Below are 21,761 nucleotides of genomic sequence, written 5' to 3'. Positions count from 1 at the left end.
GCAAGCTGAGAAACCACACTGCTCAGAGAATAGGGGCACTGGCAAAGGTATCTTCTCTCTCCTGAGGAAGCTCGGGGGACCCATTTCTCTGCTAAATTCAGAGTGGCAGAAGTGTTGTTTCCAGTCACCCATCTCACATGCAGTCCCCAGCAGCTGTTCCAGCAGTGGCAGTCTCAGTACACCCTGAGCCCATTGAGAACTTATCCATGACATGCTGGGATACCCTTGAATTAGTCCTCTATTCATGCTCCCTATTCCCAGAAAAAGATGATAAAGCATGAAGTAACAGAGAGGGCTTTTTGCTGTACCCCATCCCTGAGCACTCAAACTCTGAGACCTTCTTTTCCATCTCAGAACTGTCTCCACCCTTGCACATGTGTTCCCACTACCGTTCTCTTGCATAATTCATGCTCACCAAATGCCTCAAAACTAAATAAATGCCACTTCAGATGGTCACTCCTAGATGGTTAAGCAGCATACACATAATTAATATTAGTCAAACAGCTGGAAAGGGAGGGAAGCCCCAGAGGTTGGAGCTACAGTTAGAAGCAGTAAACTGCGCAACAAAATGGGTTTTGTTAGCACTGGGCTCAAGCTCCTCCACTGCAAGCACAAACAGAAAAGAATTAATCACAGGTAAGGCAGCAATGGACCCTTCCATTGCTTCTGGGAAAGCTGCCAAGCTTCCTTTTCAAAAGGCTCTTTATATCCCAGCTGTGCATTGTATGTAAAAAGCTCAGATCCACGGGCACAGTCCAATCCCCGGGTGAGAGCCCAGAAAAGGGAAGGTGTCACATCCACGGCATTTATTTATTGTAAATGAAGAAGGCTCCTGCCTCTGGCAGGGGAATATTTTACAAGGTAGCAGAGGGTAGGAACAAAATCAAACCTGTGTTAGTAAGTACCAAGCTGAATGTGTGTTATGAAACCACAGGATGGGGTTAACAGTGTGTTATTAACATGCCACTCAGTACCTGGCGCTCGCATCTCACACGCAGAATGCAGGATGTACATGTGTGGATAACCTGGCGCCGGCTTGCTCGGAACTGTTCAGACACAGAAGTGCTACAAGTGACAATGGGCAATGCTACAGATCACTGCACTTGCTTGAGAACAGTGAAACCTGACTAACAAAATCACAGCAAGTCCCAGCCAAGAGATCGATCACCACGTGCTGGCTGGGCACTGGATGACACACAGAAGGGCATTAGCCACGCCATGGAATCCATAAGCAGACCATTTAGTATCCTGGGATGTCTTCAGAGTTATTTTTAGTGCAGGTTTTGGTGAGCCCGTCTCCTCTGTAGAAATTTCGCATTTTTCTTCAGCTGAAGTATTTCAGTCATCAGCCAAAATATTCCATTTTCAGGTGTTAATTTTTTCAAGAAAGGTAAAATATTATGTGGGAAACAAATATCCTAGTGAAACCTTTCATTACAATAAAAGCTCAGTTTTCTGTTGAAAAGCAGTCCAACAAGACAGTTGGACAAGTCTTTTCTGATGGTCTCCAGGTAAGAGAAACATGACAACACTCTCCCAGGGGAAGACTTTCCCTTGGGACACGATTATGACAGAGTGCCTGCCCCAGTGCTATGCAGGGTTCACCTCTCCTCTCTACCCTTAGCCCTTCCTGCAGAACAGGGCACTCTGGCTTCATGCAACAAAATACAGCTTCACTCAAGCTCATCTGAAACATTCATTTCAGCCCACCATGAAGCAATGGAAAAAGGTGGAATTTTCTAGCTCCTTGTCTTCCAGTGCCACTTTCTAGGTCACATGCAGACCCTGGGGAAATACTGGTTTTTTGCTGACCACCATGCCTGGACTTAGTAGAGAAGACGCATGAGCTGAGCCTGTTGACATTCTCCAACATTTGTTTTAGAAGAATCAAATCCAGAAAAACAGAGAAATCAATCCCAGCAACAGAGAAACTGAATGCTCATCTCAAGCTTCAGCTTCTGAAAGTTTTCTTGGAACACAACAGCCAGATGCTTCAGTCTTTCCTGCTGCCTTCTGTTTGATAGAGACATGAAAATACTTTTTCAGTAATTAGTGCATCTATGACAGAGGCTGTCTCTGAGAAGATATATTTTAAAAAACACTCCACAACTTTCCTTTTAAGAGATTTTGGTTTCCAAATGGAGAAGTTACTGCTGAAAGAGTACTTTAGCTTTGAAACCATATAGGCTAGATTTCTCAAGATACCCACATGCCTGAATCCTTTTGGAATTTTAAAACTGGTTATTGTTCTGAATTGCTATTTGTTCTCAATAACTGTCAACACCAGACTGATGGCTGTTATTCAAACACCTCAGCCTTCCAAAAGAGCCTGTGCACTCCTGCACATTTATTCAGCTGCCTGTAGGTGCATTTTGAAAGGTTCAAAAGCTGCAGGCATTTTAAATCCTGAGGAAACATCTTTGTAAAGTAGTTTCCTGCATCTTTCAACAAGCCTGACTGTCCAGCACCTCACTAATGGGCTAAATATTAAAATAAACTAAATAAAATAAACACGTTGTCACTGACAAAAATGGATGGGAAGGATGGATAGCGAGCTTCAGAATACAATGAAGGTATGGCAGTGAAGGATTGCTCCCATGACTTCTCAAGCTGATTTAGTCTTAGACAATACACTAGCAGGAGCATTTATAATCCTAAGCCAAGTTTTCCTGGTGTGAAGCACCTCTAGGAGCTTCAGACAATGCTTCAGCACATGTGCTCAATGCACGTGTGGACTCACACATGCACTTCGGAAATGCACGGCCACACAGGATCCAAAGAAATGGCAAAGAGCTCCTTTCCTTACTGATCCTATGAGGGAAAGGGAGAACGCTGCAAGAGAGATTACTTGGAATTAAAAGATTGTGTATTTTCTCCAAAAAATAGGCCAAAGTCAAGCTGATGTAAATTGCTGTAGGCAGAAAAAGCAGTGGATGAAACTGGCTCGTGACCTCCTACAACTGGCAAAGGTGTTGGATAATCTACATGGATGAAGCTGGGTGATTTAATGACAACTCAGTCTTATGCAGAGCCCTGGAGTGCAAACCTAAACCCAACCTACTCCAAAGGCCAGATGTGTTTAACTTCCAAGGTTGTGGTTTGAGTCTGTCTTTTCAGGTTGTGGAAATGTCAAGATCAAACTGAACAGCTCCAGGATTTTTGTAGACAGAGGACACAGAAGCATCTCTGCACATTCAGTGAGATGAATGCAGTGTATTATCCTTAAGAGAATCTCTGCAAAAACAGAGGAGCTGACCTGCGAGCCTCACCTCAGGTACTACAAGCCCATGGACTGGGATGCAGCCCCCATACAGCTCTTTTAAAAGCCTCTGTTTGGGGGGGCACTCCTCAGGTATATATGGTCCTCTGACATGGGGCAGGTGGGCAATCCAGCTCAGAGTCAAGCTCAGGCAATGCAAACATTAACTTCAGCTGGAGGGAAAGGAAAGCTTTCAGTCAGGAGTTTTGGTGGAGTTTTCCCAGGCCATGAAGAGCACAACACAGATGCCAACAGGCAGGAATTCAGTTCTATCTTCCTATCATTCTTCCATAACAAGATCTCCAGCATAATTTTAATTTTGAGGGACTCGACTCTGCTCTACACAGCAGCTAAAGTTTAGCTCAGGGCTACTCACTCCCAGAAGTGACTCTCTGGCTTCTGCCTCACACAGCCCTGTCAAAACCACTTCTAGCAGGTTATGTTTGTGTGCTTGTCTTCCAAAGAGATTGAATCCATCCCTAAATGGCAGTGCCTTTTCTACCCATGCAGTGTCCCAAAACCATCATGTGTCATCGACATTTTTTAGTTGCTGGAGTTTTCCAGTTTGGGTTTTGCTTGCTTTTAGGAGAGGTGCCTTAAACTGAGCTCTCCATGTCTTTGCCACAGATGTCGCTTTTTCCAGAGTGCCTTGACCCTGATCTTTAATTTGGTAATGACCCAAACTCACTGCAGGACAGCAGGAGCTGCAGAGGGAGCAACTGCAGATTGATTCTCTGTCCTCACAGCTCTGCCTCAGCAGCATGGAAACACTGCTACTTCCCCACTCCCCATGCAATTCTCAATGGTGCAGCTGATAGAAGACATTTAAAGGGATGAAAGGAAATGAAAAGAGCTCCATCCCACTGGAAGCCACCAGGAGCCGGGTATCAAACCTTCAGCTGTGCTTTTGGAAGACTTCCTCCAGGGCTTCAGTGCAGCAGTGAACAACCCATGTGCAACCTATACACTGTTCTCCCCCACTGACTTCACAGCTTGAACAAAGGCAATAAACCCAGGGACTTCAGCTCAGCCAGTTTTGCCTGACTCGCCGATTTTTGTTGCTGTTCTGTGTTACAGCATCAGGACTTCTGCAATTTTGTTTGTTGGGGTTTTTGTTTTTTGTTTCTACTGTCAGCATCCCAGCACAGAGATGGGAATGGAGTTCCACCCTGCCACCCTACAGGTCACCAGCATCAGTGCTGGTAGAGCTCCCACATAAACCCTCATATCTGTATCCTCTGGAAACAGGCATTTTATAAACCATCTGTAAGACAAAAGGGATTCCTCATATCTGACACTGCTCGTGTAGGTACTGGTTACGTTTTCTTTAATATTTTCATATCTATAGCATTTGGCCATTTTTCTTTGCATGGCCTGGGAACCTGCAAGAACATTTCGCACGGCAATGCAAAGCAGAAGGTGGGGGCGGAAAGTTTACTTCCTACCCTGAGACCTGCCCTTATGCTTCCATGGGATTTTTGGGGAGCTTCTCTGGCCAAATTACTCAACACTATGCATTGCTGTCTGGCTTATCCAGGTTATCACAGCCTCTGAGACTGGGACTGTCACTCCATGAGACACTGAAAATCTGCCTGTTTAATTACCTCAGTTTCCCTGTTGGTGAAGGGAAGATAAGATCTTTTTTCATGTCTCAACTCATTAATATTAGTAAATTGTTCTGAGATTATGGGATAGCTGGAACTATTTATAGGAACGCAAAATGCCATTTCTACTAGGTGCAAGTTGCCATGCAATTAAAATATACCGAGCATCACAATATGTAGCAAATGGGACATCTTGTTTTACATCAGCAAAGAACTGCTAAGTGGCTCTCTGCTTCCTAGTTGCTTATTTTATACTTTTTGCCCTGAAAAACTCATTAAGGAAATGTACTGGGCCAGACTGTGATGTTTAGCAAGAGTCATAATCTCTCTCGAAGTTTCCAGCCCACAGGGAAAAGCATGTCCGTGTGGGCAAATCAAGCTCCTCTCTCCACAGCTCTACAAAAAGCAGAGCTTTACAGTTTGCTGTCAAGAGAGAGGGATGTGAACCACAGTTATGGCCCTTCTGCACCTCTTAAAGGAGATTTCTATTCTGTGGGTATACACAAAAATCTCTGCTCTCAGCCCTTCCAGAGAAGGGGAACAGAAGATCCTTTAAATCTCAGCTCTCCTCAGCTGCCTTCTATGGAGTGACCAGGGAGAACTTTTATTGGCTCATTCTCCTACAAATGAATTTATGTAGATTCCTTCCAATGGGCTGCATAGTCTCTTTCCTCATTTCTGTCTGGGAAAGCTTTGTAAGAGGCCATTTGGACAAACCACCACAATAATTCATAACATTTGCAGACAATTTGTAAACCCTTACAGTGTCCCAGAATGATAAATTATTTTTTCTAAGACTATGAAACACTGTGTAGTGTGTGTTTGTGAATATGCATGAAGACAGGCAGTTCCCTCAGGCCCAGGGGCAGGCATAAAGATCAGCACAGATTTCTTCTTCATCATGTAGGGGTTTTTGTGATACTTCAGTTGTTTTGCCCCTCCATATTTTAGGTTTCTAAGTGAACCCAAAGCAGAAGGTAGCAGTCTTATTTTTTTCCCAGGTCTCCTACAACAGACTGTGGAAGACATAGATGTACTAAAGAGATAATCCCATGCAAAATATTTATTCTAATGATGATTGCTGGCCTTGGCTTCAGCCACCCAGGAGAAAAGCAATTAAAGTCACCCCTCATCCTAGATTACATGGCCTAAACTTAATTCTCTGTTAAGTTTTCAGTATGATTAGCTTCATACCAACTTTCAAACCAAACAGCACTTTGCTGGTAGTTTCTGGATGAACACACATTAACTCAAGTGAGTACAGAACAAGGAATCTACAAATCCTAGGATTTGGAACAATTTCTTAAAACCGATCTCAAAATATTCTCCATAAATACTCATCCAATAGAAACTAACTGCAAAGGCAAGGCTCATGGGAGCAAAAATCAGAACAATGCTGGAACGAATATGCAGGATTTGCTCAGGACTCTAGTCCAAGCCTGCTTTTGCAGCAAGATACAAGAAATAAATCCATGTAGGCCATCATTAGCTATAGCAAGCCTGGAATATTTAGTATTGAGTACCTATACCACAACCTCTCCCTTTTTCACATTATTTAGGCTATTGCTAAAAATTATTTGCTCCTTGTTGTTACACATAGAGTTGGGTGATAAAAGTTACTTACTTTCAGTTTACCAATTAGAAGGCCATACCAGCATGTATTGTGGAGTATTAGGAAAAAGAACACCAATTAAATAATTTTTATGCTTTTCATCACTACAATGATATTCTGGTAACAGTAGACAGTGACTGGACATTCCTTGGGAGTGACTGACTCTCTGAGGGACCAGTAATTGGTTAACAAGTTTTAAATTCTTCTCTAGGTAAGCCATTTCCCTCTCCTTGCCAGCTCCATGATCATCCCTTTTGCCATTACACTTGCATACCCAATCGTTCCTCCTTGGAAAGGTTTTATTAGTCTGATTTGTTTGGCTAAAAAAATGTAGCTGAAAGAATAAATCTGGGGAACCTGCAAACACAGAAAATTTGAAAAATTATATTTTTCTTTGCTTGTAGAAACCAGTCTCTTCACAAGCTTTAGAAGTCCAAATCCCACATGAAGGGAAGAGAAAATCATGACAGATGAAAGAAATCCAAAGTAAACATGGATATTAGCTTTGTTGTATGGTTCTGTAAAACAAGCTGGGTGAAATTATTCTTTGGGTTGGCTTCGTTATCAACATCTCTTGCCACACTGCCATGACCCTTTTGACTTTAATTTCTCCACTATGTACCAGCTTTTGTTGTCTCTCCAGCTTACTGTTAGCACCTGTTATTAGGCTGTTCTAGTAGGAGCTGATTAGCCTGTGTGTTTATAACCCATGCTTCCACAGTGAAAAAACCCGAGATACATAATACAGATAATAATAATAATCCTGTGCAGTCTAAACAACCATTGGGAGAGCTGTTCAAAAATAATATTGCAAGCTTTCGTGTCTTACAGGATGGGAATAAGGCTGATTGGCTTTAAAACACACAATTTCATCCTACCTTGCTGGCCTTCAGTATCTCAAACATCAGAGGCAACCCTTGTGTGATGAGCTCCTCAGTGTATTCCTCCTCCTGAATGGACTTGAACTCCTTCAGCAAGCACTGGATGAGGGGCCGTCGGTGCTGCTGGAAGGACGTGCGCAGAGACTCCAGCCACGTGTGCAGTGTCCAGGGAACGCCTGCAGAGCGAGGACACAGCTCATTCCCAGCCCCAGGCAAGGTCGTGTCCTTCTGCTTTTTACCTTTACTGATATGAAGATTTTAAGCGAAAGCTGCCAAATCATTCAAGAAATCAAATTCCTATTCATCCCTAATTGAGAAGGCTGATGGGTATCAGTGCATCCTAGAGCTAATGCACAGAGGCTTTCCTCCAAATGCTAAGAGAAGACTGTGGTCTCTCTGCTCATCTAGCCTTCAGCTTCTCTGCTGAGACTACCAATTTGTGGTAATTGCTGTGGTGTTCTGCGCTGCAAAAGCCTTTTGGAAACTAGATTTACACTAGCTCATTTGTTTGAATGTGGCCCTGGAGAGCCATTAAACGGTGAAAAAACCTGATTTTGGTCACTACCAGCCTGGATTCAAATTGGTGGTCTTCAGATTAAAACTTGCTTTAAGTGATGCCCCATGTCCTCTCCTGATCATTAGTATTTTCCCTAAAGAGCACTGAGCGAGTTAAGCAGATCAGCCCTTTCAAGCAGCTTGTCATGGCAGAACCACTCTCCAGGAAGTTAAAGGGAACTGCTCCCATGCACTGAGCGAGAAAGCACATGGAGCTAATGTACCTCTGCAGGAATGAGGCTGGATGTGACCTACTTTCTGCTCTTACAGAATGGAGTGGAAGGAAATACAAGCCTGGTGTTTGGCAAGTGAAGGTTTTTCCTTCCATGTCAGAAAATGTTCAATGCCTGCAGAGCACCCCTGCCACTCTCATTCATCTCCGGGTCTTTGCCTGCACAGCCCACTGCACACTCTGACCCATATCCCATGGCCCCAGGGCTGGAGCACTGCCCCAGGCAGAGGCACACCAGGCACTTGGATCTCTCTTTCTCTGTGAACAGATGAATGGGGATGGTAAACACACAGTCCAGATCGATTTCCATCTGCGTCACACAACCACCCTACCCACAGGCAGAAGCAACTTCACAGGGTATGATGTTCAAGTCCCTCACTGGCAGAGCTGGCATACCAAGGAGTCAGCTCCCTGCTCCTGCCTTCGGAGTCTTGAAAAATAAAGCTGTTTTAATGGTGGACTGCTTTAAAGCAGGGTGCCAAAGAGAAGCAGCTGGAGGTGACCCATGACAGCTAAACATTGCGCCAGAGCCTTACCTACACTCATGCAGCAGTGCAGATGGCTCCTGGTGGAAACCACTGTGTCCTGCAGAAAGAAGCCACTGGCCCCTGAACAGGGTGTGCTGTGGAGCTGGAATGGGCTGGGAACCTGTCAGATCTCCCATCACCTTCTATTCCGAAAGAGTTGAGGAAGATGTGACTGTGGTCGGTTTAAGCAACAGCCCGTCAGGAGGGACATGTTTCTCACAGTGGTCCTTCCCCGGCCGAAGCAGAGGAAGGAGCCCAGGACTGACCTATGCTCCGGATGTCGATGGTGACGTCCACGTAGCCGTGCTCGGCGCTGTGGTACATGGCCTCCTTCAGGGCCTTCAGCTTGGCCTTGCTGTTGCGGCTGGCGCAGAGTGGAGCTGCTGCTGAGTCGGGCAAGTCCGTGCCCTCGGCCAGGATCTCCTCCAGGGACAGGATATCACTCTTCTCCTTCTCCGGCTGAGCAAGAAGCTTGCGGAAAACATTCCTGTCAATCACAGCATGACAGAGGTGGGGGCAGGAGAGGAGACGAAAGGGAGGGCAGAGTCAGTGGCCAGGCTTTCACTGCACTAGGCTTACTTGCTGTGTGGCAAGTTAGGACACCTACCCAAGAAATTACTCCAGCTAATGGCAGAACCAGCTGAGAGCAGACCTAAGGCAAGCACAGCTCCTGCTAGCCCACCTGCACTGCCTGGGACACGTTTGCAAGTCACTGCTGTCGGGACACGAACCGCACAGATGTTGCACAAGTGGTGGCATCTTGTGGGAACAAAGACTCGTGAGCTAAATGTGACTCAAGACTTCTTCAGCAACCAGGGAAGGCCAAGGTGCCTCTGGACAAGCTCTTGGGACTCCCACCATGGCAGCCACCTGAAAAGGGAGCTGCCTGGAGCTACTGAAAGCACCACCACTCGATTCACACTCAAAGCAGTCTGGGAAAGCTAGAGCAGCTAGACATTCAACAAGGCCAGTCAGGGCAGGTTCAAGCACAGCTGGGACTACTCTACAAAACCACTGATCCAGCTGGGCCATCAAACAACAAAGCCCAGACTCAGAGACTTTGTGCCCTCAGGTTCACACCAGCATAACTCATCGACCTCAGTAGTTTCCCTTGGCTTTGCAGCTGTGAGAAGAGAAACCAGACTGACTGGCAGCCCGCCCTCCTTGTACGCCAGTGTCCCCCCTGCTCCTGCTTACAGTGCAGCATGGTGTGCCCCAAACAAATTTAGGGCAGAGATGGAAGGAAGGAGGTGTGTGTGAGTGTTATACAGGTAGGAACACAAGAGTTAGAGTCTGTGATATAGACAGGCCACAGCCAAGCCACGGAGAGCCCCAGGTTCTCCTTGGGCCTGTGGCTCTGATTCACATTGAGTGAATGTGAGACTTCAACACCCAAAGTGTCCTGGGATGTGTGTGCCAGGGATCCCTCGCAGGCTCCAGATGGACAGAGCTGTTGAACCCACCCTGACGTGCCGGGAGCATGTTGTTAGACTGGCAGCTTGTCTCTAAGCAAACACACGGTAGGTACTGTCTCTAACCTGTATCTATGTTCCTCTGGATGGCTACAATCAGAAAAGTAGGAGTGTGAAGATCATTATACTAATTCATTACACTGCCATCAACTCCTGAGCGTTGCAAGGTCATGCATGCCAGGTGCTCATCTCAGTAGTTCTTTTCTTTTTTAAATTTGCAGCATACAAACAACATTAAGACACACAGGACTGTACAGTAAACATAGATGCAGAAAATCTATTCAACAAAATTAAGGCTGCAGCAGTACAGACACAATTCACTCAAACCTGAGAAAAATATCAAGAAATTCCAAAGGAATGTTTTTGACATTCCTTTCTGCTGTCACATCCGCTGCCATTTAACAACCACTGCATTGAACACAGCACAAGAAGTCCCGTTCCTTTTTTTTTTTTTTACATCAGAAATCAAAACGCAGCTTGTACCACCAACTGGTTTAATTCACATGCTAGCAGAAAGCCTTACATCTCTGCTCAGTTGGTGGCACATTCAATTGTTCATGCAGAAATTTCACCCATCTGCTCAAATTGGATGCCCAGGCAAAAAAGTAGCACTTGAAGGATGCCACTAGACTTGTTCCCACTCTACCTGTGTCCATGTGCAGCAGCCTGACTGAAAGAGTTCATGTCACCTTGTGGAGTCATGGAAATGCCATTCCTGTACATTGTTCCTATCATGGGGTCAGCTCCTCGCTCCAACAGCAAACTGACCAGTTCAAAATTTCCTGCAAGGCAAGAGAAGCATTTGTACTCCTTTTAAAATCCAGTATTTGCTCACCTAAACCACATATCCCAGCTGAGGAATTGTTACAACGGGAGGAAAAAGAAAGTCCTTACCAGCAGCTGCTGCCAGCTGTAAAGGAGTTTCGGAGTAATTTTCCTCTCCATGATCTAAGGAACCTTCTACCTTTGCTCCAGCATCCAGCAATAGCTAGAAAGAAATTCACCATTTAGAGCAACTGGGGGTATCACAGTCTTCAGAGTTCATGAACAGTGACAAATGAGAATCTAATGCTTCTTGTTATCTGCAAACCAGATACAATGGAGACATGTGACATGCAAATTCTGCCCATTGTTTCACAGAGGCTAATTCATTCCTTTTTTCGCTCATTTTACGCTGCCAAACACCAGAAGCACCAGCGTCCAACTTCAGAGCCAAAAAAGTGTAACCCAGTGTTTTTGAATGGGAAACAGTCAGTGTTAGGAAGTAATGCACTGGAGATGGAAGAAAGTTAGCTCAAAAAGCATCCTTCCTTCATGGTCTTCTAGAAGCCCAGCACCATCCAAAAATGGGTCAGATTTCAATTGTCTCCATCTTTTATATGAAGACATGGCCAAAAGAAAGGCAATTCTTAAGAACCAATTGCAGCAATGAGTCCAAAAATCTGTGGTCTCCATCGGGGACACTTCCACATAAGTAGCAACAACACTGAAAACAAAAGTGGCCAAGGAGAGCACGATGGAGCCTGTGTTCCAGCCCCCTCTTGGCCATTTCTGTCTTAAGGCCTTCCAAGTTTTGGTGCTTGAGCGTGTCACACACACAGCTGTTTTGAAGAATAAACCTTCTCAACTTTTGAGATGCCAAAGCACAGAGCCAGCACATCCCACGTGACACCTGGATGGGGTAAGGAGAGTGAGGGATTCTCCCCCTCTGGAGCAGCACGAGAGCTGTTGTCCACCTCTCTCCCAACAGGGCAGTGGTTTTGTTAGAATATTACAGTGTAAGAAAGTGCAATGAATGAATAAACAAACATATAAAACAAGTGGTCAGGAAGGAGCACAAGGAGTTGTCAGACTTTCTTTGGTGCAACTTTGCTTTAAAATTGTCCTGTTTAAGCCTCATATTGGTTAAGGTTTGAACACCATATTCACTTTGTAAATCTATCATGTATCAGTACACTCTTGAAGAAGCAGAAGTAACCAATATGAGTATGACAAGAGGATGCTGGTTTGAGATGGATGTAATTAGAACTGAAGAGGAGAAAAAAAAAAAGAATGAGATGCAGGTAGGGAAATACAATAATACCTGAACTACAGGAATATGTCCATGCAACACAGCAAATGTCAGAGCTGTCCAATGGCGGGTCTCAGGGTGGACGGATGGGTATTTATGAGCAGTACTGACAACCTATAAACAAATTAAAGTTATTTTTTTAAAGAGCTATATGTAACAAAATTCAACCTGCCTGAAAGCCAGGCATGTGAGGGAGTAAGTGAAATAGAAAACCTGGGAAAGGTGCTTTATAAAATGATTTGCTTCGTTTTTTTCCTGCAAAATTTTTCTCAATATTAAAACTGTTTGTGCTGATTTGACAGCTTGATTTGAGTTCTTACCAAATGAAGTCTTTTACCAACTACTGTAGCTCCATCTAAACCACTGGCCACCAGATTCTTTTGCACAAGGGCAAAACATCCACAGCTGGTTATAACAGCACACACTGGGGAAGTAAGGATGGATCAGGACACTTACAGCTAAGGACCATTCCCACTGACTTCACCAGGCCACGTACCAACAGTCCTGGGTCCTGGGATTGCCCCAGGCCCAGCCAAATTTCTTTGCACTTAAATGAAGTACTTTTGTCACTGCTGTCATGAAAGACACATGACAAGCCCTACCCTGGAGTTTGCAGGCATTCTTCCAGGCTCCTCCCCTCTCACCAGAGGGGGAAAAAAAAAGTCTGAAAAGTGATGGGTCAGAGTGTCACTTCAGAAATGTTTAAGAAAATATCCTTTTTACTGCCTTTTCCTGTCTGAGTTGAGCTAAAAGTGCTGGGTGGTGACAGTTAAAAGAGACGCAAACTATATCCTTAGAAAACAAAATGCTATTCTTCAGGTTGCTCCTTCCATTTTCTATGCCTTAGTGCCTGGTGCCTCTAATGTAGACATTGGGGAAGATGAATAATCATTCTTTGCTTCAGTTTCCCTGTCTTAACAATAGAGGTATTAATATTGATGAGGTTCACAGAGCTGGTAGAATCTAATGAACATCTGCAATCCAAGGCTGCACACTCAGATGGAGTGTGACAGTAAAATTCAAAATCTTGTTACTGATCTTCAGAGGAGGACTAAAATCAGAGTAAAAGATGCACCATCTCTGTCTCACCAGCCAGCTCTGCTTTCACTAGTCAGAAGCACTTTAGTCCATACAGGGGAGCAGGGCCAGTCTTTAAATATCCGGTTCCATCAGCAGCTCTCATTTCCAAGCACCACATGCAGTGTTTTGCCAGAAGCAGGCCCTCAGTCCTAAGGACAGGGATGAAGGCAAAGCCTGAAGACCCCGTGCAGATCCCATAGCTTACCAGATCTGCACCAGCACCTGGCTGTTACCACCCAGATTTGCCAAAGAGAGAGCTCAAAGGGCACCACAAGGAGTATGCCGGCCTCTGAACAAGGACACAGGGCTCCTCAGGGGCTGAGCTGGGTCAGAAGGAAGAGGATTGAGCAGCTCAAACCTTGGGGTTTGGGATGTGGAGCAAGAGCAGCACAGGGGAAGGATGGGCAGGACCACAGCTCAGTGAATGCATCCAGCTCCTCCTCAAGCATGATGCCCACCACTGTTCGGGGCAGTCCATGTAAAGCAGCAAGCAAAGAAAATGAAGTCACTTAAACTCCTTTGCTCCTTTTTGTTTTGTTGGGTTTTTTTTTTTTTTTTTTTGTGTTTTTTTTTTTTTTTTTTTTTTTTTTTGGTGTTTTTTTTTTTTTTCCCCCCCAAGTCAGAGTTCTCTCCAACACAGTGTTTGCAAAAGACCTGTGCCTGGATAAGCTTTTAAGGATGAAACTGGCTGAGCAGCTACAGGTCTCACTGAGTACAGAGCAAACTGCAGCTTCTCAGCACATCTGGAAATGAGTCCATTTTCACTAAGGGTGGGCAATCAAAAAGGGAGGTGCCCAGCATTTGAGGCTACTTTTAGAAACATATTTGCAAAGTGAAAGGAAGAAAATTATGCAGCACCTGACAGAGTATTTATTTTTGTTCATGGTTGATTTGCCTTTTTTTTTTTTGCCATAATTGCCCAATTTGCACAGTTGGTTGTGGTGTGCACAAATCATCGTATAATTGCACGCCATAATTATTCACAGTTCTTGTCCAAAAGTGTTTTCATTTGATTTTAGAGCAAACACTCTACAGCAGTGAAATGGGGAGGTTCACATTCCTCACTGGAGCTGTTCTCTCATATGTCAGCAGTTTCAGGAAGACAAAACTGTTTAAATTTGCATTTGATTCAAGCCTGGAAGATTACTGGAGCAATCGGGATGACTGCTCCTAATGAAAATTCATCCTAGGAACCAAATAATGCCACCTCACATCTGAGCCATAAGGCAGGGTTAAGGCAGAGATCAGCCTCCCTGCCCATCCAGTCTTTGGACTGACTAGGGTTCAATTGTTCAGTTACTGCCAGCTTTGAGGGTGGTGTGCTTGACTGTGGGGAACTGAAATCACCAGCTGATTCCATGACACTGTCAGTCTCCTACAGGTGACATCCATTTCTACTTTTTAAATTTGACTTTTTCAAAGTGCAAAACATCTGTCTGAAGCAGTGACTCCAATTTATCAGCTCGCTCAAGTCCAAACAGAACAGATGGAACACAGATAAGTGAAGCAGACAGCTTAATTTACTCATGACCTCAACAAATTGAAACTGGAATCATTAACAAATAACTCTACACGGATTTTCAAATGGCTCTTTAAAAATGTACATACCTGCATTGCACTGAGCTGGACAACAATCTCTTTGGTGGACAGATTGCCTGAGTTTGTGATACACATTCATCAATGAGACATTTACATTCTGGAAGCTTCAAGCTCCTCATCCAACAGTTTTTAGCCCAAGGGACTTTGTCAAACAAAACAATGGAACCTATATGGCTCTTGTGTGCTGGGGATGCTTACTTGGAACATCCATATGCATAGAAATGCTGAGCTTTGGCAAGTTACCAGGTGGGTGTTTCTTTCACCTTCTCCATTTAAAGTCAGCTGAGATTCAGTGAGTCCTTCTAGTAGCATTAGAGCTGTGCTCAGGGTTAGTGCCAATTAATGCCTGTATTCATCTGCAGTGTGCAAACACAACTAATCACTGTTACCTGTGGGTTAACTCCAATGGCTGGACCCCTTCTGTGCAGTGGAACCCAGTGTTAACCTAATGCCATTTGATTTCACTGCTCATTTCAAGTGGCCCCAATCCCGGATAAAACAGATTTGTTTTCTTTTCCATTCTTGAGATTTTCGCTCCGTTACGTTTTCAGGGGGTAGTTTAAGACGTAAACAAACAACAGAAAAAAAAGATACAACCAACAAAAAGTCCTCACCTCAGCATTCAGATCTGCTCCAGCATCTAGCAGCATCTGCACCATAGCCTCATCACCCCTGACACAAGCATACATCAGTGGAGTCATGCCCTAGTCATTTTTTGGAGTTAAAAAACAAAGGAATTGACAAATTTAACACAGAACTCTCTTTGATTTCAAAAAACAATTATTTAAGTATATATCACCAAGACTAACAGCATGTATTTAATGAAAGCCATTACCTCTGTTACAAACATGCCCCTCAGAGTAGCAAAAGTCAAACATTTTTGTAAAAATCTCCATCTTTTTTGTCATTTGTGCTTACTGCTTGTATTTTTCATGTTGTCTTCAGCATGGTGAGTGAAACTAGGCTTGCCAGCCTCACCTCCATTGTATACTAAACTGAGCACTTTTGTCTTTGGGGACAGAGACACGTTTTCACCAAAGCAACCATTATTTCCACTGGTATTTTAGAAAGACCAGAATTCTATTCAGTTTTCTATGATGAGAGTGTCTTAAAATCTAACTTTTCAATTACCAAAAGAGCCTTTAAAACATCTCAAGCTCCTTTTAAGATCAGCCAGATTTGAGCACAGCTTTTTCAACATGGATACTGTAAGGGGCTGGAAATGTCAAGGCTTTGTATAGCACTCCCTAGCAAACATGGACTTAATTTTAAATGAAATGCCAGACAGCTTTGTTGCAAGTTGCTGGATCTAGGAAAACATGGCCCTGCTTGGAGAAAAAGTAGATTAAGTAGCCCTTCACTACAGAATCACCACAATGCAATTTGTATTAATCTGAAATACCTGATATGCCTGATCACCATTTCCCTTTAGGGAAGTACTGCTGTGGCTGTGGTAATGAGTCCAGATGAAACCACGAACAAAATTATTAAACATACTGCAAACTATAATAGCAAAAGCTGCTTATTAAATACAGTAGGGGGGGTTGACCAACAGCCACCAGTTGCTTTGCAGTAAATCTCCTGAAGCATGCAGCTACCTCTGATGCGTGTTTACAGCCTGCCTTGAGGTCCCCCAGTAAATCTGCTGTTAGACCACAGTCCATTTGCTCTTTAACCCAAGTGCTGCTATGAAGGGAAGTTATTTTCAGGGAAACTCGAGGTACCTGTCCTGGCCAGGCAGCGAGCTGTGACACTGCTCTTCCTAGGAAGAGCCCAGCACCACTGTTTTTGCTGAACTACCCCAGTTTTCTTGTTTGTGTGAAGGGCTAAAGGTAGTGGGTGCTTATGTAAGGAAAGGCTGCTCCTGTAGAGACAATATAAATTAATGTTTTATCCCTGCAAGGTCCTTAGGTCCTCCCTGAAAGACATGGAGCATTTCACAGGATCCAATCTGCAGTGTACTCGTGGAATAAGTACTTGGGGCCTCATGCCATTATTGAGAAAAAATAAGTTCATCCTAGGCAAGGAGAGCTCTTGGGTGACTTGAAGCTATTTGCAAAGAGAATTTGAAAGGACTTCAGCCACAGCCAGTGGCAAATCATTTCCTCTGGCAGTCGGTAAACACTATGGGAACAAACAGGACCACGCAAATTACAAAAAAAATTGTGCTTGGGCCTTGGAACATGAGGATAGGGTAACAGCTTAAAATTAAATACAGTTCCTTCAACTGGTTTTTCAGTTTCTGTAAGTGGCATCACTGGGTAATTAATGCAAGTGTTCATTGAGCACAAGGGGTCCAATCAGATCTGTAAAAAGAATCTGAAAACCCAATACTGGGGCTCTCCCTACAAGACACAGCACATGGACAGCCACAGTGAGGAGTCCTGCGGCAATATCCAGAGCAAAAGCTCAGCCCGTGAACCAAGCAAGGTGTCCTGACCCTGCTGCAGCTGAACAAGGACTTAACACTGACTAAAAGGGGCCCAGAATGTCATGCTGCAGTGTCAGGGTTTGAAAGAGTTAATGAGGATTTTAACCTCCCCGTCACTGGCACTGCTGTCCCTGTTGCTTTTGCCTCTCTCAGTCTCCCCAGGCTTGACCCGCAGCTCAGCCCTGGGCTGCAGCACCACTCACCCCCCTCCCTGCACGTGGGAGGAATGGATTTTTAATGAGCCCAGCATTAGTGTTCGAAGCACACACAGGACACAGTAACAATGTGTGCAATCAACACAAAGGGTATTTGGCTTTTGGCAAAATATGAAATTACTGAATTTCTTTCAGCTTTGTATGACTTAGGGCTCTGTCCTGCAAGATGTGGGACATTTGATCCAGCGAAACATTAAAGCACAGGCTTAATTTTCACTCAAATAGGATGTAAAAGCACGTGTTCAGAGTTAAGCATATGATTAGGTACTTTGATGAATCAAGCCAGAGTGTTCCCAGTTTTCAGCCTGGAGGACAGAGGCAATATGCTGTGAGAAGTTTCCAGGTTCAGACTAACTTAAAATAACAGTAATTTAAAAAAGTATGAACCTTGGAATAGGCAGTCTGATACTATTTTTTTTGCAGGAAGTATTGCCCTCTTCTTAAGATTTTCTCAGATGAATCCACAATACTAACTCAGACTGAAGCTACTGAACAGCAACATAAATCACATTCCTGGAACAGCTTTCATCTCAGAAGACCTAACCCATGAACAGTCCAGATCTTGTCCCTTGTGACCACCTGAGAGGTGGCAGCCATCCAGCTCCTGTCAAAAAAGACGCCACAGCTCTTGGAACATGAAGCAACAGACTTTCATCGGGGGCATCAGAAAGGTCAGGTCATTTCAAAAGGAAAGGTTAGTTTTCAAAGCCATCATCTCCCTCTGGGAAGGGGGAACCACCTCGGTGGGCACCACAGTCCAGCAGACAGCTGCCAGTAGGTAGCTGCAGAGGGCAGCTCTATCCCCAGCCACCAGCCTCACGGAGGTGTAGCTCCAAGGAAATTCAGGCTCTTCAACTGGTGGATGTTGGCAACAATGACCAGTGGAGGGGTAACTGAAGAGATACATTCATATTTGCGAGGTCTGTTCGAACTGGACTGAAATCCATTAAAGAGCACCAGAAATTAACCATTTACTGACAGGCTGGGCAGTGCACAGATCCCAGAGCTGTGTGCAGTGCAAGGCTGCTCACCTCACAAAGCCCTGTCTCACAGCACTGTGCACAGCACTGTAGCAGTTTTAAGTATTCAGCTCAACACTAAGCTCTCTGGGGATCTTCCTCTGCCTTCACTCGACTCAGTTCACTGTTAAGAAGATTTCAGGGGCTGCAGTCATCCTCATGCTGAGTTACCTCGGTACTGGCAAATCAATACAACTCAAAATGACCTCACAACATAGGCGCTCACCTGGCAGTGCCTTAACTCAGTGAAGGGGAAGCATTAAGGTCCTGTCTATGTAGAGCTGAAATCTGGGGCTCATTTCCTGTGCCAAGCAAACAAAACTCTCCCATTCCACAGCTGCTTCTGTACACGTCTATCCTGTTACCTGCTCGCTCATGCTGTTGATCCCATCCGGCCCCAGCAGGGATATGGCTTGCTTAACCAGATCCGTCCGGCCGCAGTTGAGCATCCGGAAGCCCAGGTCTTGCTTGAACTTGGCCTCGGTGGCAACTGCATCCAGCTTCCGAGAGGCACAGAAACAGTCGTCGATCCTGCGGGGTGAGAAACAAACTCTCTCAGAGGACAACCAGAGGACAGACCTCCCTGGGAAAATAATACTGTGCCCTGGTTTTGAAGGATTTAGGTCATGCATGCATCCATTCTCCTTTGACCTGCATGTGCAAGGGAAATGCTGAATGGGAAATGATAATGCAAGCTAATGGGAGACCGCCCTTGGTCTGTCTTTCATGGGACAAATTATAAATTTCAACGAAAACTGGGGAAAAAAAGCACAGCTTTCACTTGATTTTGTTTCCCTGTTTAGGCAATGTACAATACATTCTCACCACAAGTTTTGTCACTGCTTGGCAAAGTTATCCAGTTCCCACAATCCTTGAAAACTTTCAGTGACTTCAGTAAGCTTTGAACTTACATCAAACGGATGTATAATCATTGACAATACACCAAAGAGAAAATATTGTCACTCCAAACACCTTCAAGGATCTTACCAGCATAGTCACAGTAATCGGGAAGCTTTTTTGGAGCACAAAGAGCAAGTCACAGAATCACAGGCTGGCTGAGGTTGAGCAGAACCTCTAGAGGGCACCTGGTCCAAGCAGGGCCACATGTACATAAGACCATGCAACTGGGGGGTAAACAATCTCGCCAGGTAGTCATGGCAAAACCCCACAAATCCTTGCTGGCTGTGTCTTACAGATGAGATGTCATTCTTTCAAGGTCTTATTCAAAAGATCTTCAAACTGGACCAATATGCACTTCAAATGAAAGAAGGGCTAGGAGTTATTTAGCCGAGATGTGAATCTGCAGCTCCAGAGAGAGCCAGGCAACTCAAATCTAATGTTTATACAAGTTGGTTTCATCTTGCTAAAAGACAGATTTGCTTTTCTTTTATGCTGAGGAGTGTCTGGGGCAGAGGGTGGAGTCCAAATCCACAGCGCTTTTGGTGTGAACTTGGATAAAGGACTGTTTGGAAAAACACTGCTTTAAATCTGCAAAAATGCTAGGTCAGAAAATGAGGGGCTACTTATGAAGGAAAAACAAAATAGAGATCAAAAGTGAAAAGGTCAAGCATACATCAAATATTTGTTTTTCTATTTCATATGTAAAAAACCCCAGCAAATCAAAAGGAAAATAGAAACAGCACATCACTATCATTTAAATTCCTTCTTCAAAGTGCTTTATCAGACCTTTATAAAATATATAACACTGCTTAATATTTAACAGCACTATGCAACAAATATGCTGTTTATATAGAAGCAATGGCATGCAGCAATAGTTGCTGCTCTTCCTCTTTCAACAGAGGAAGGAAAGTGAAATGCAAAATACCAAGTGTTTTGATCAAAGCTTCTACAGGTTTGAAACCGGCATCTGATCTCATACTTGCTCTCTGCTGTGCTGGGCCACAACCAGTCTGGAGGACACCAGATGTTTTGGTGATGTTCATTCTACTGCTCAGTTTGAGTTTTGACTGATGAAAAAAGTTCATGTCCCAAGAATGCAAAAAAAGGAATGCTTGGAGTATCACCACTCAGGGAAACAAGGATGACGTTCCATCACCACAGGATGCTGCAAGATTAATGCATAATAAACACACTGCAACAGCAATAACAGATTCTGCACGAGCAGCGTGCCCACAGCAGAGAGGGAGAAAGCACCACACAGCAAGGGTGGGTTTTCTGCAGTACTTTCTGACTGAGTTTAAGTAAAAAGCAAAACCAGCACAGACATATGCGGGGCTGAGCTCACTGACACTGAGATCCATGGCAGCAATCGAGGCTAAATGCATTCACACCACATGGCACATTTCTGACACAAGAGCTACAGCAACATTTGGTGTTTGTTACCCCCATAGCATGAGATGCTGGAGATCATCTGTGCCCTCCTTTATGGCATGGCAAAGATAAAGCATGCTCAGAAGTTAGGTGGGGGCCGGGGGGGGGTTGGTGCATGGAGTAAAGACCTCCCAGCTGCAGATGGCATTCCCAGATGATTTTGGGCTGGAAATGAGGTGGTTCCTCAGAAAAGTGCAGCTATAGAAAGATCTAGACACCCTCTCTGCAGAGGTGTCTGCTGCTATGAATCACTGCCTGTGTTAATTCACTGCTTCATCATTTGTACTGAGGTATGTAACATACACTGAATAAAATGGGTCAGACTCTGACAGAGTCACTGATGTCAGCCCAGCTCAGTGCATGGAAATGATAGTTGATCATCTCCTCTTCAAAAAAAGAGCCAAACTTTGACCTGGGTTGCACACCACAGAAAGGACCTATCTCACCTAGCTTGTATGGGTTTCCCAGATCTCTACTCTGGCATGGGTTCAAAAATCATCAGGAACTCCTCCATGAAGTGGCTTTGGTCTCCTGAAAATGCATCAGCTCGCCTTCTTACTATAGTCAAGGAAGGAGAGCCATAAATTCCTGTTGGTATTTACCATCAACAAATCAGTACTCCTTAATCAGCTGGGGGGATAAGTGTCTTGGTCCAAGGGCTGCAGGGTGCTACAGCTGTAAAAACAGTGCAACAATAACATGGATGCAGAGGAGTGCCTGGGCGGCACAGGGGGTTGGACACCAGCCCTGACAAAGTCTGAGCTAGACCAAGTTCCACAAAACAAGAAACCACAATTTAATACCACTACCAGTGGCCCACTGCCTTTTTTATACCCCAAGCAGGACCACTGTGAGTATTGCCATATGTTGACT

General features: G+C 44.5%; 1 protein-coding gene across 2 annotated transcripts in view; it reads right to left on the bottom strand.

Annotated features, from left to right (window-relative positions):
• BTBD11 (BTB domain containing 11) overlaps positions 1 to 21,761 on the bottom strand; it is a 162,976-nt gene that overhangs the window by 14,976 nt on the left and 126,239 nt on the right. Inside the window, exons 5-12 of one of the 2 annotated variants that reach the window (XM_041481697.1) lie at positions 18,923 to 19,088; positions 15,507 to 15,596; positions 12,226 to 12,327; positions 11,037 to 11,130; positions 10,789 to 10,924; positions 8,937 to 9,157; positions 7,354 to 7,532; positions 975 to 1,046 (exon numbers count right to left, since the gene is read on the bottom strand). In XM_041481697.1, the coding sequence (XP_041337631.1) occupies positions 975 to 1,046; positions 7,354 to 7,532; positions 8,937 to 9,157; positions 10,789 to 10,924; positions 11,037 to 11,130; positions 12,226 to 12,327; positions 15,507 to 15,596; positions 18,923 to 19,088 (1,060 nt within the window). The remainder of the gene's footprint in view (positions 1 to 974; positions 1,047 to 7,353; positions 7,533 to 8,936; positions 9,158 to 10,788; positions 10,925 to 11,036; positions 11,131 to 12,225; positions 12,328 to 15,506; positions 15,597 to 18,922; positions 19,089 to 21,761) is intronic. The other variant, XM_041481698.1, reaches the window with a different exon arrangement.

Source organism: Pyrgilauda ruficollis, unplaced genomic scaffold (genome assembly GCF_017590135.1).
Source record: "Pyrgilauda ruficollis isolate IOZ18807 unplaced genomic scaffold, ASM1759013v1 scaffold56, whole genome shotgun sequence".
Classification (NCBI taxonomy): Eukaryota; Metazoa; Chordata; class Aves; order Passeriformes; family Passeridae; genus Pyrgilauda; species Pyrgilauda ruficollis.
This window is presented reverse-complemented; position numbering and strand designations above follow the sequence as displayed.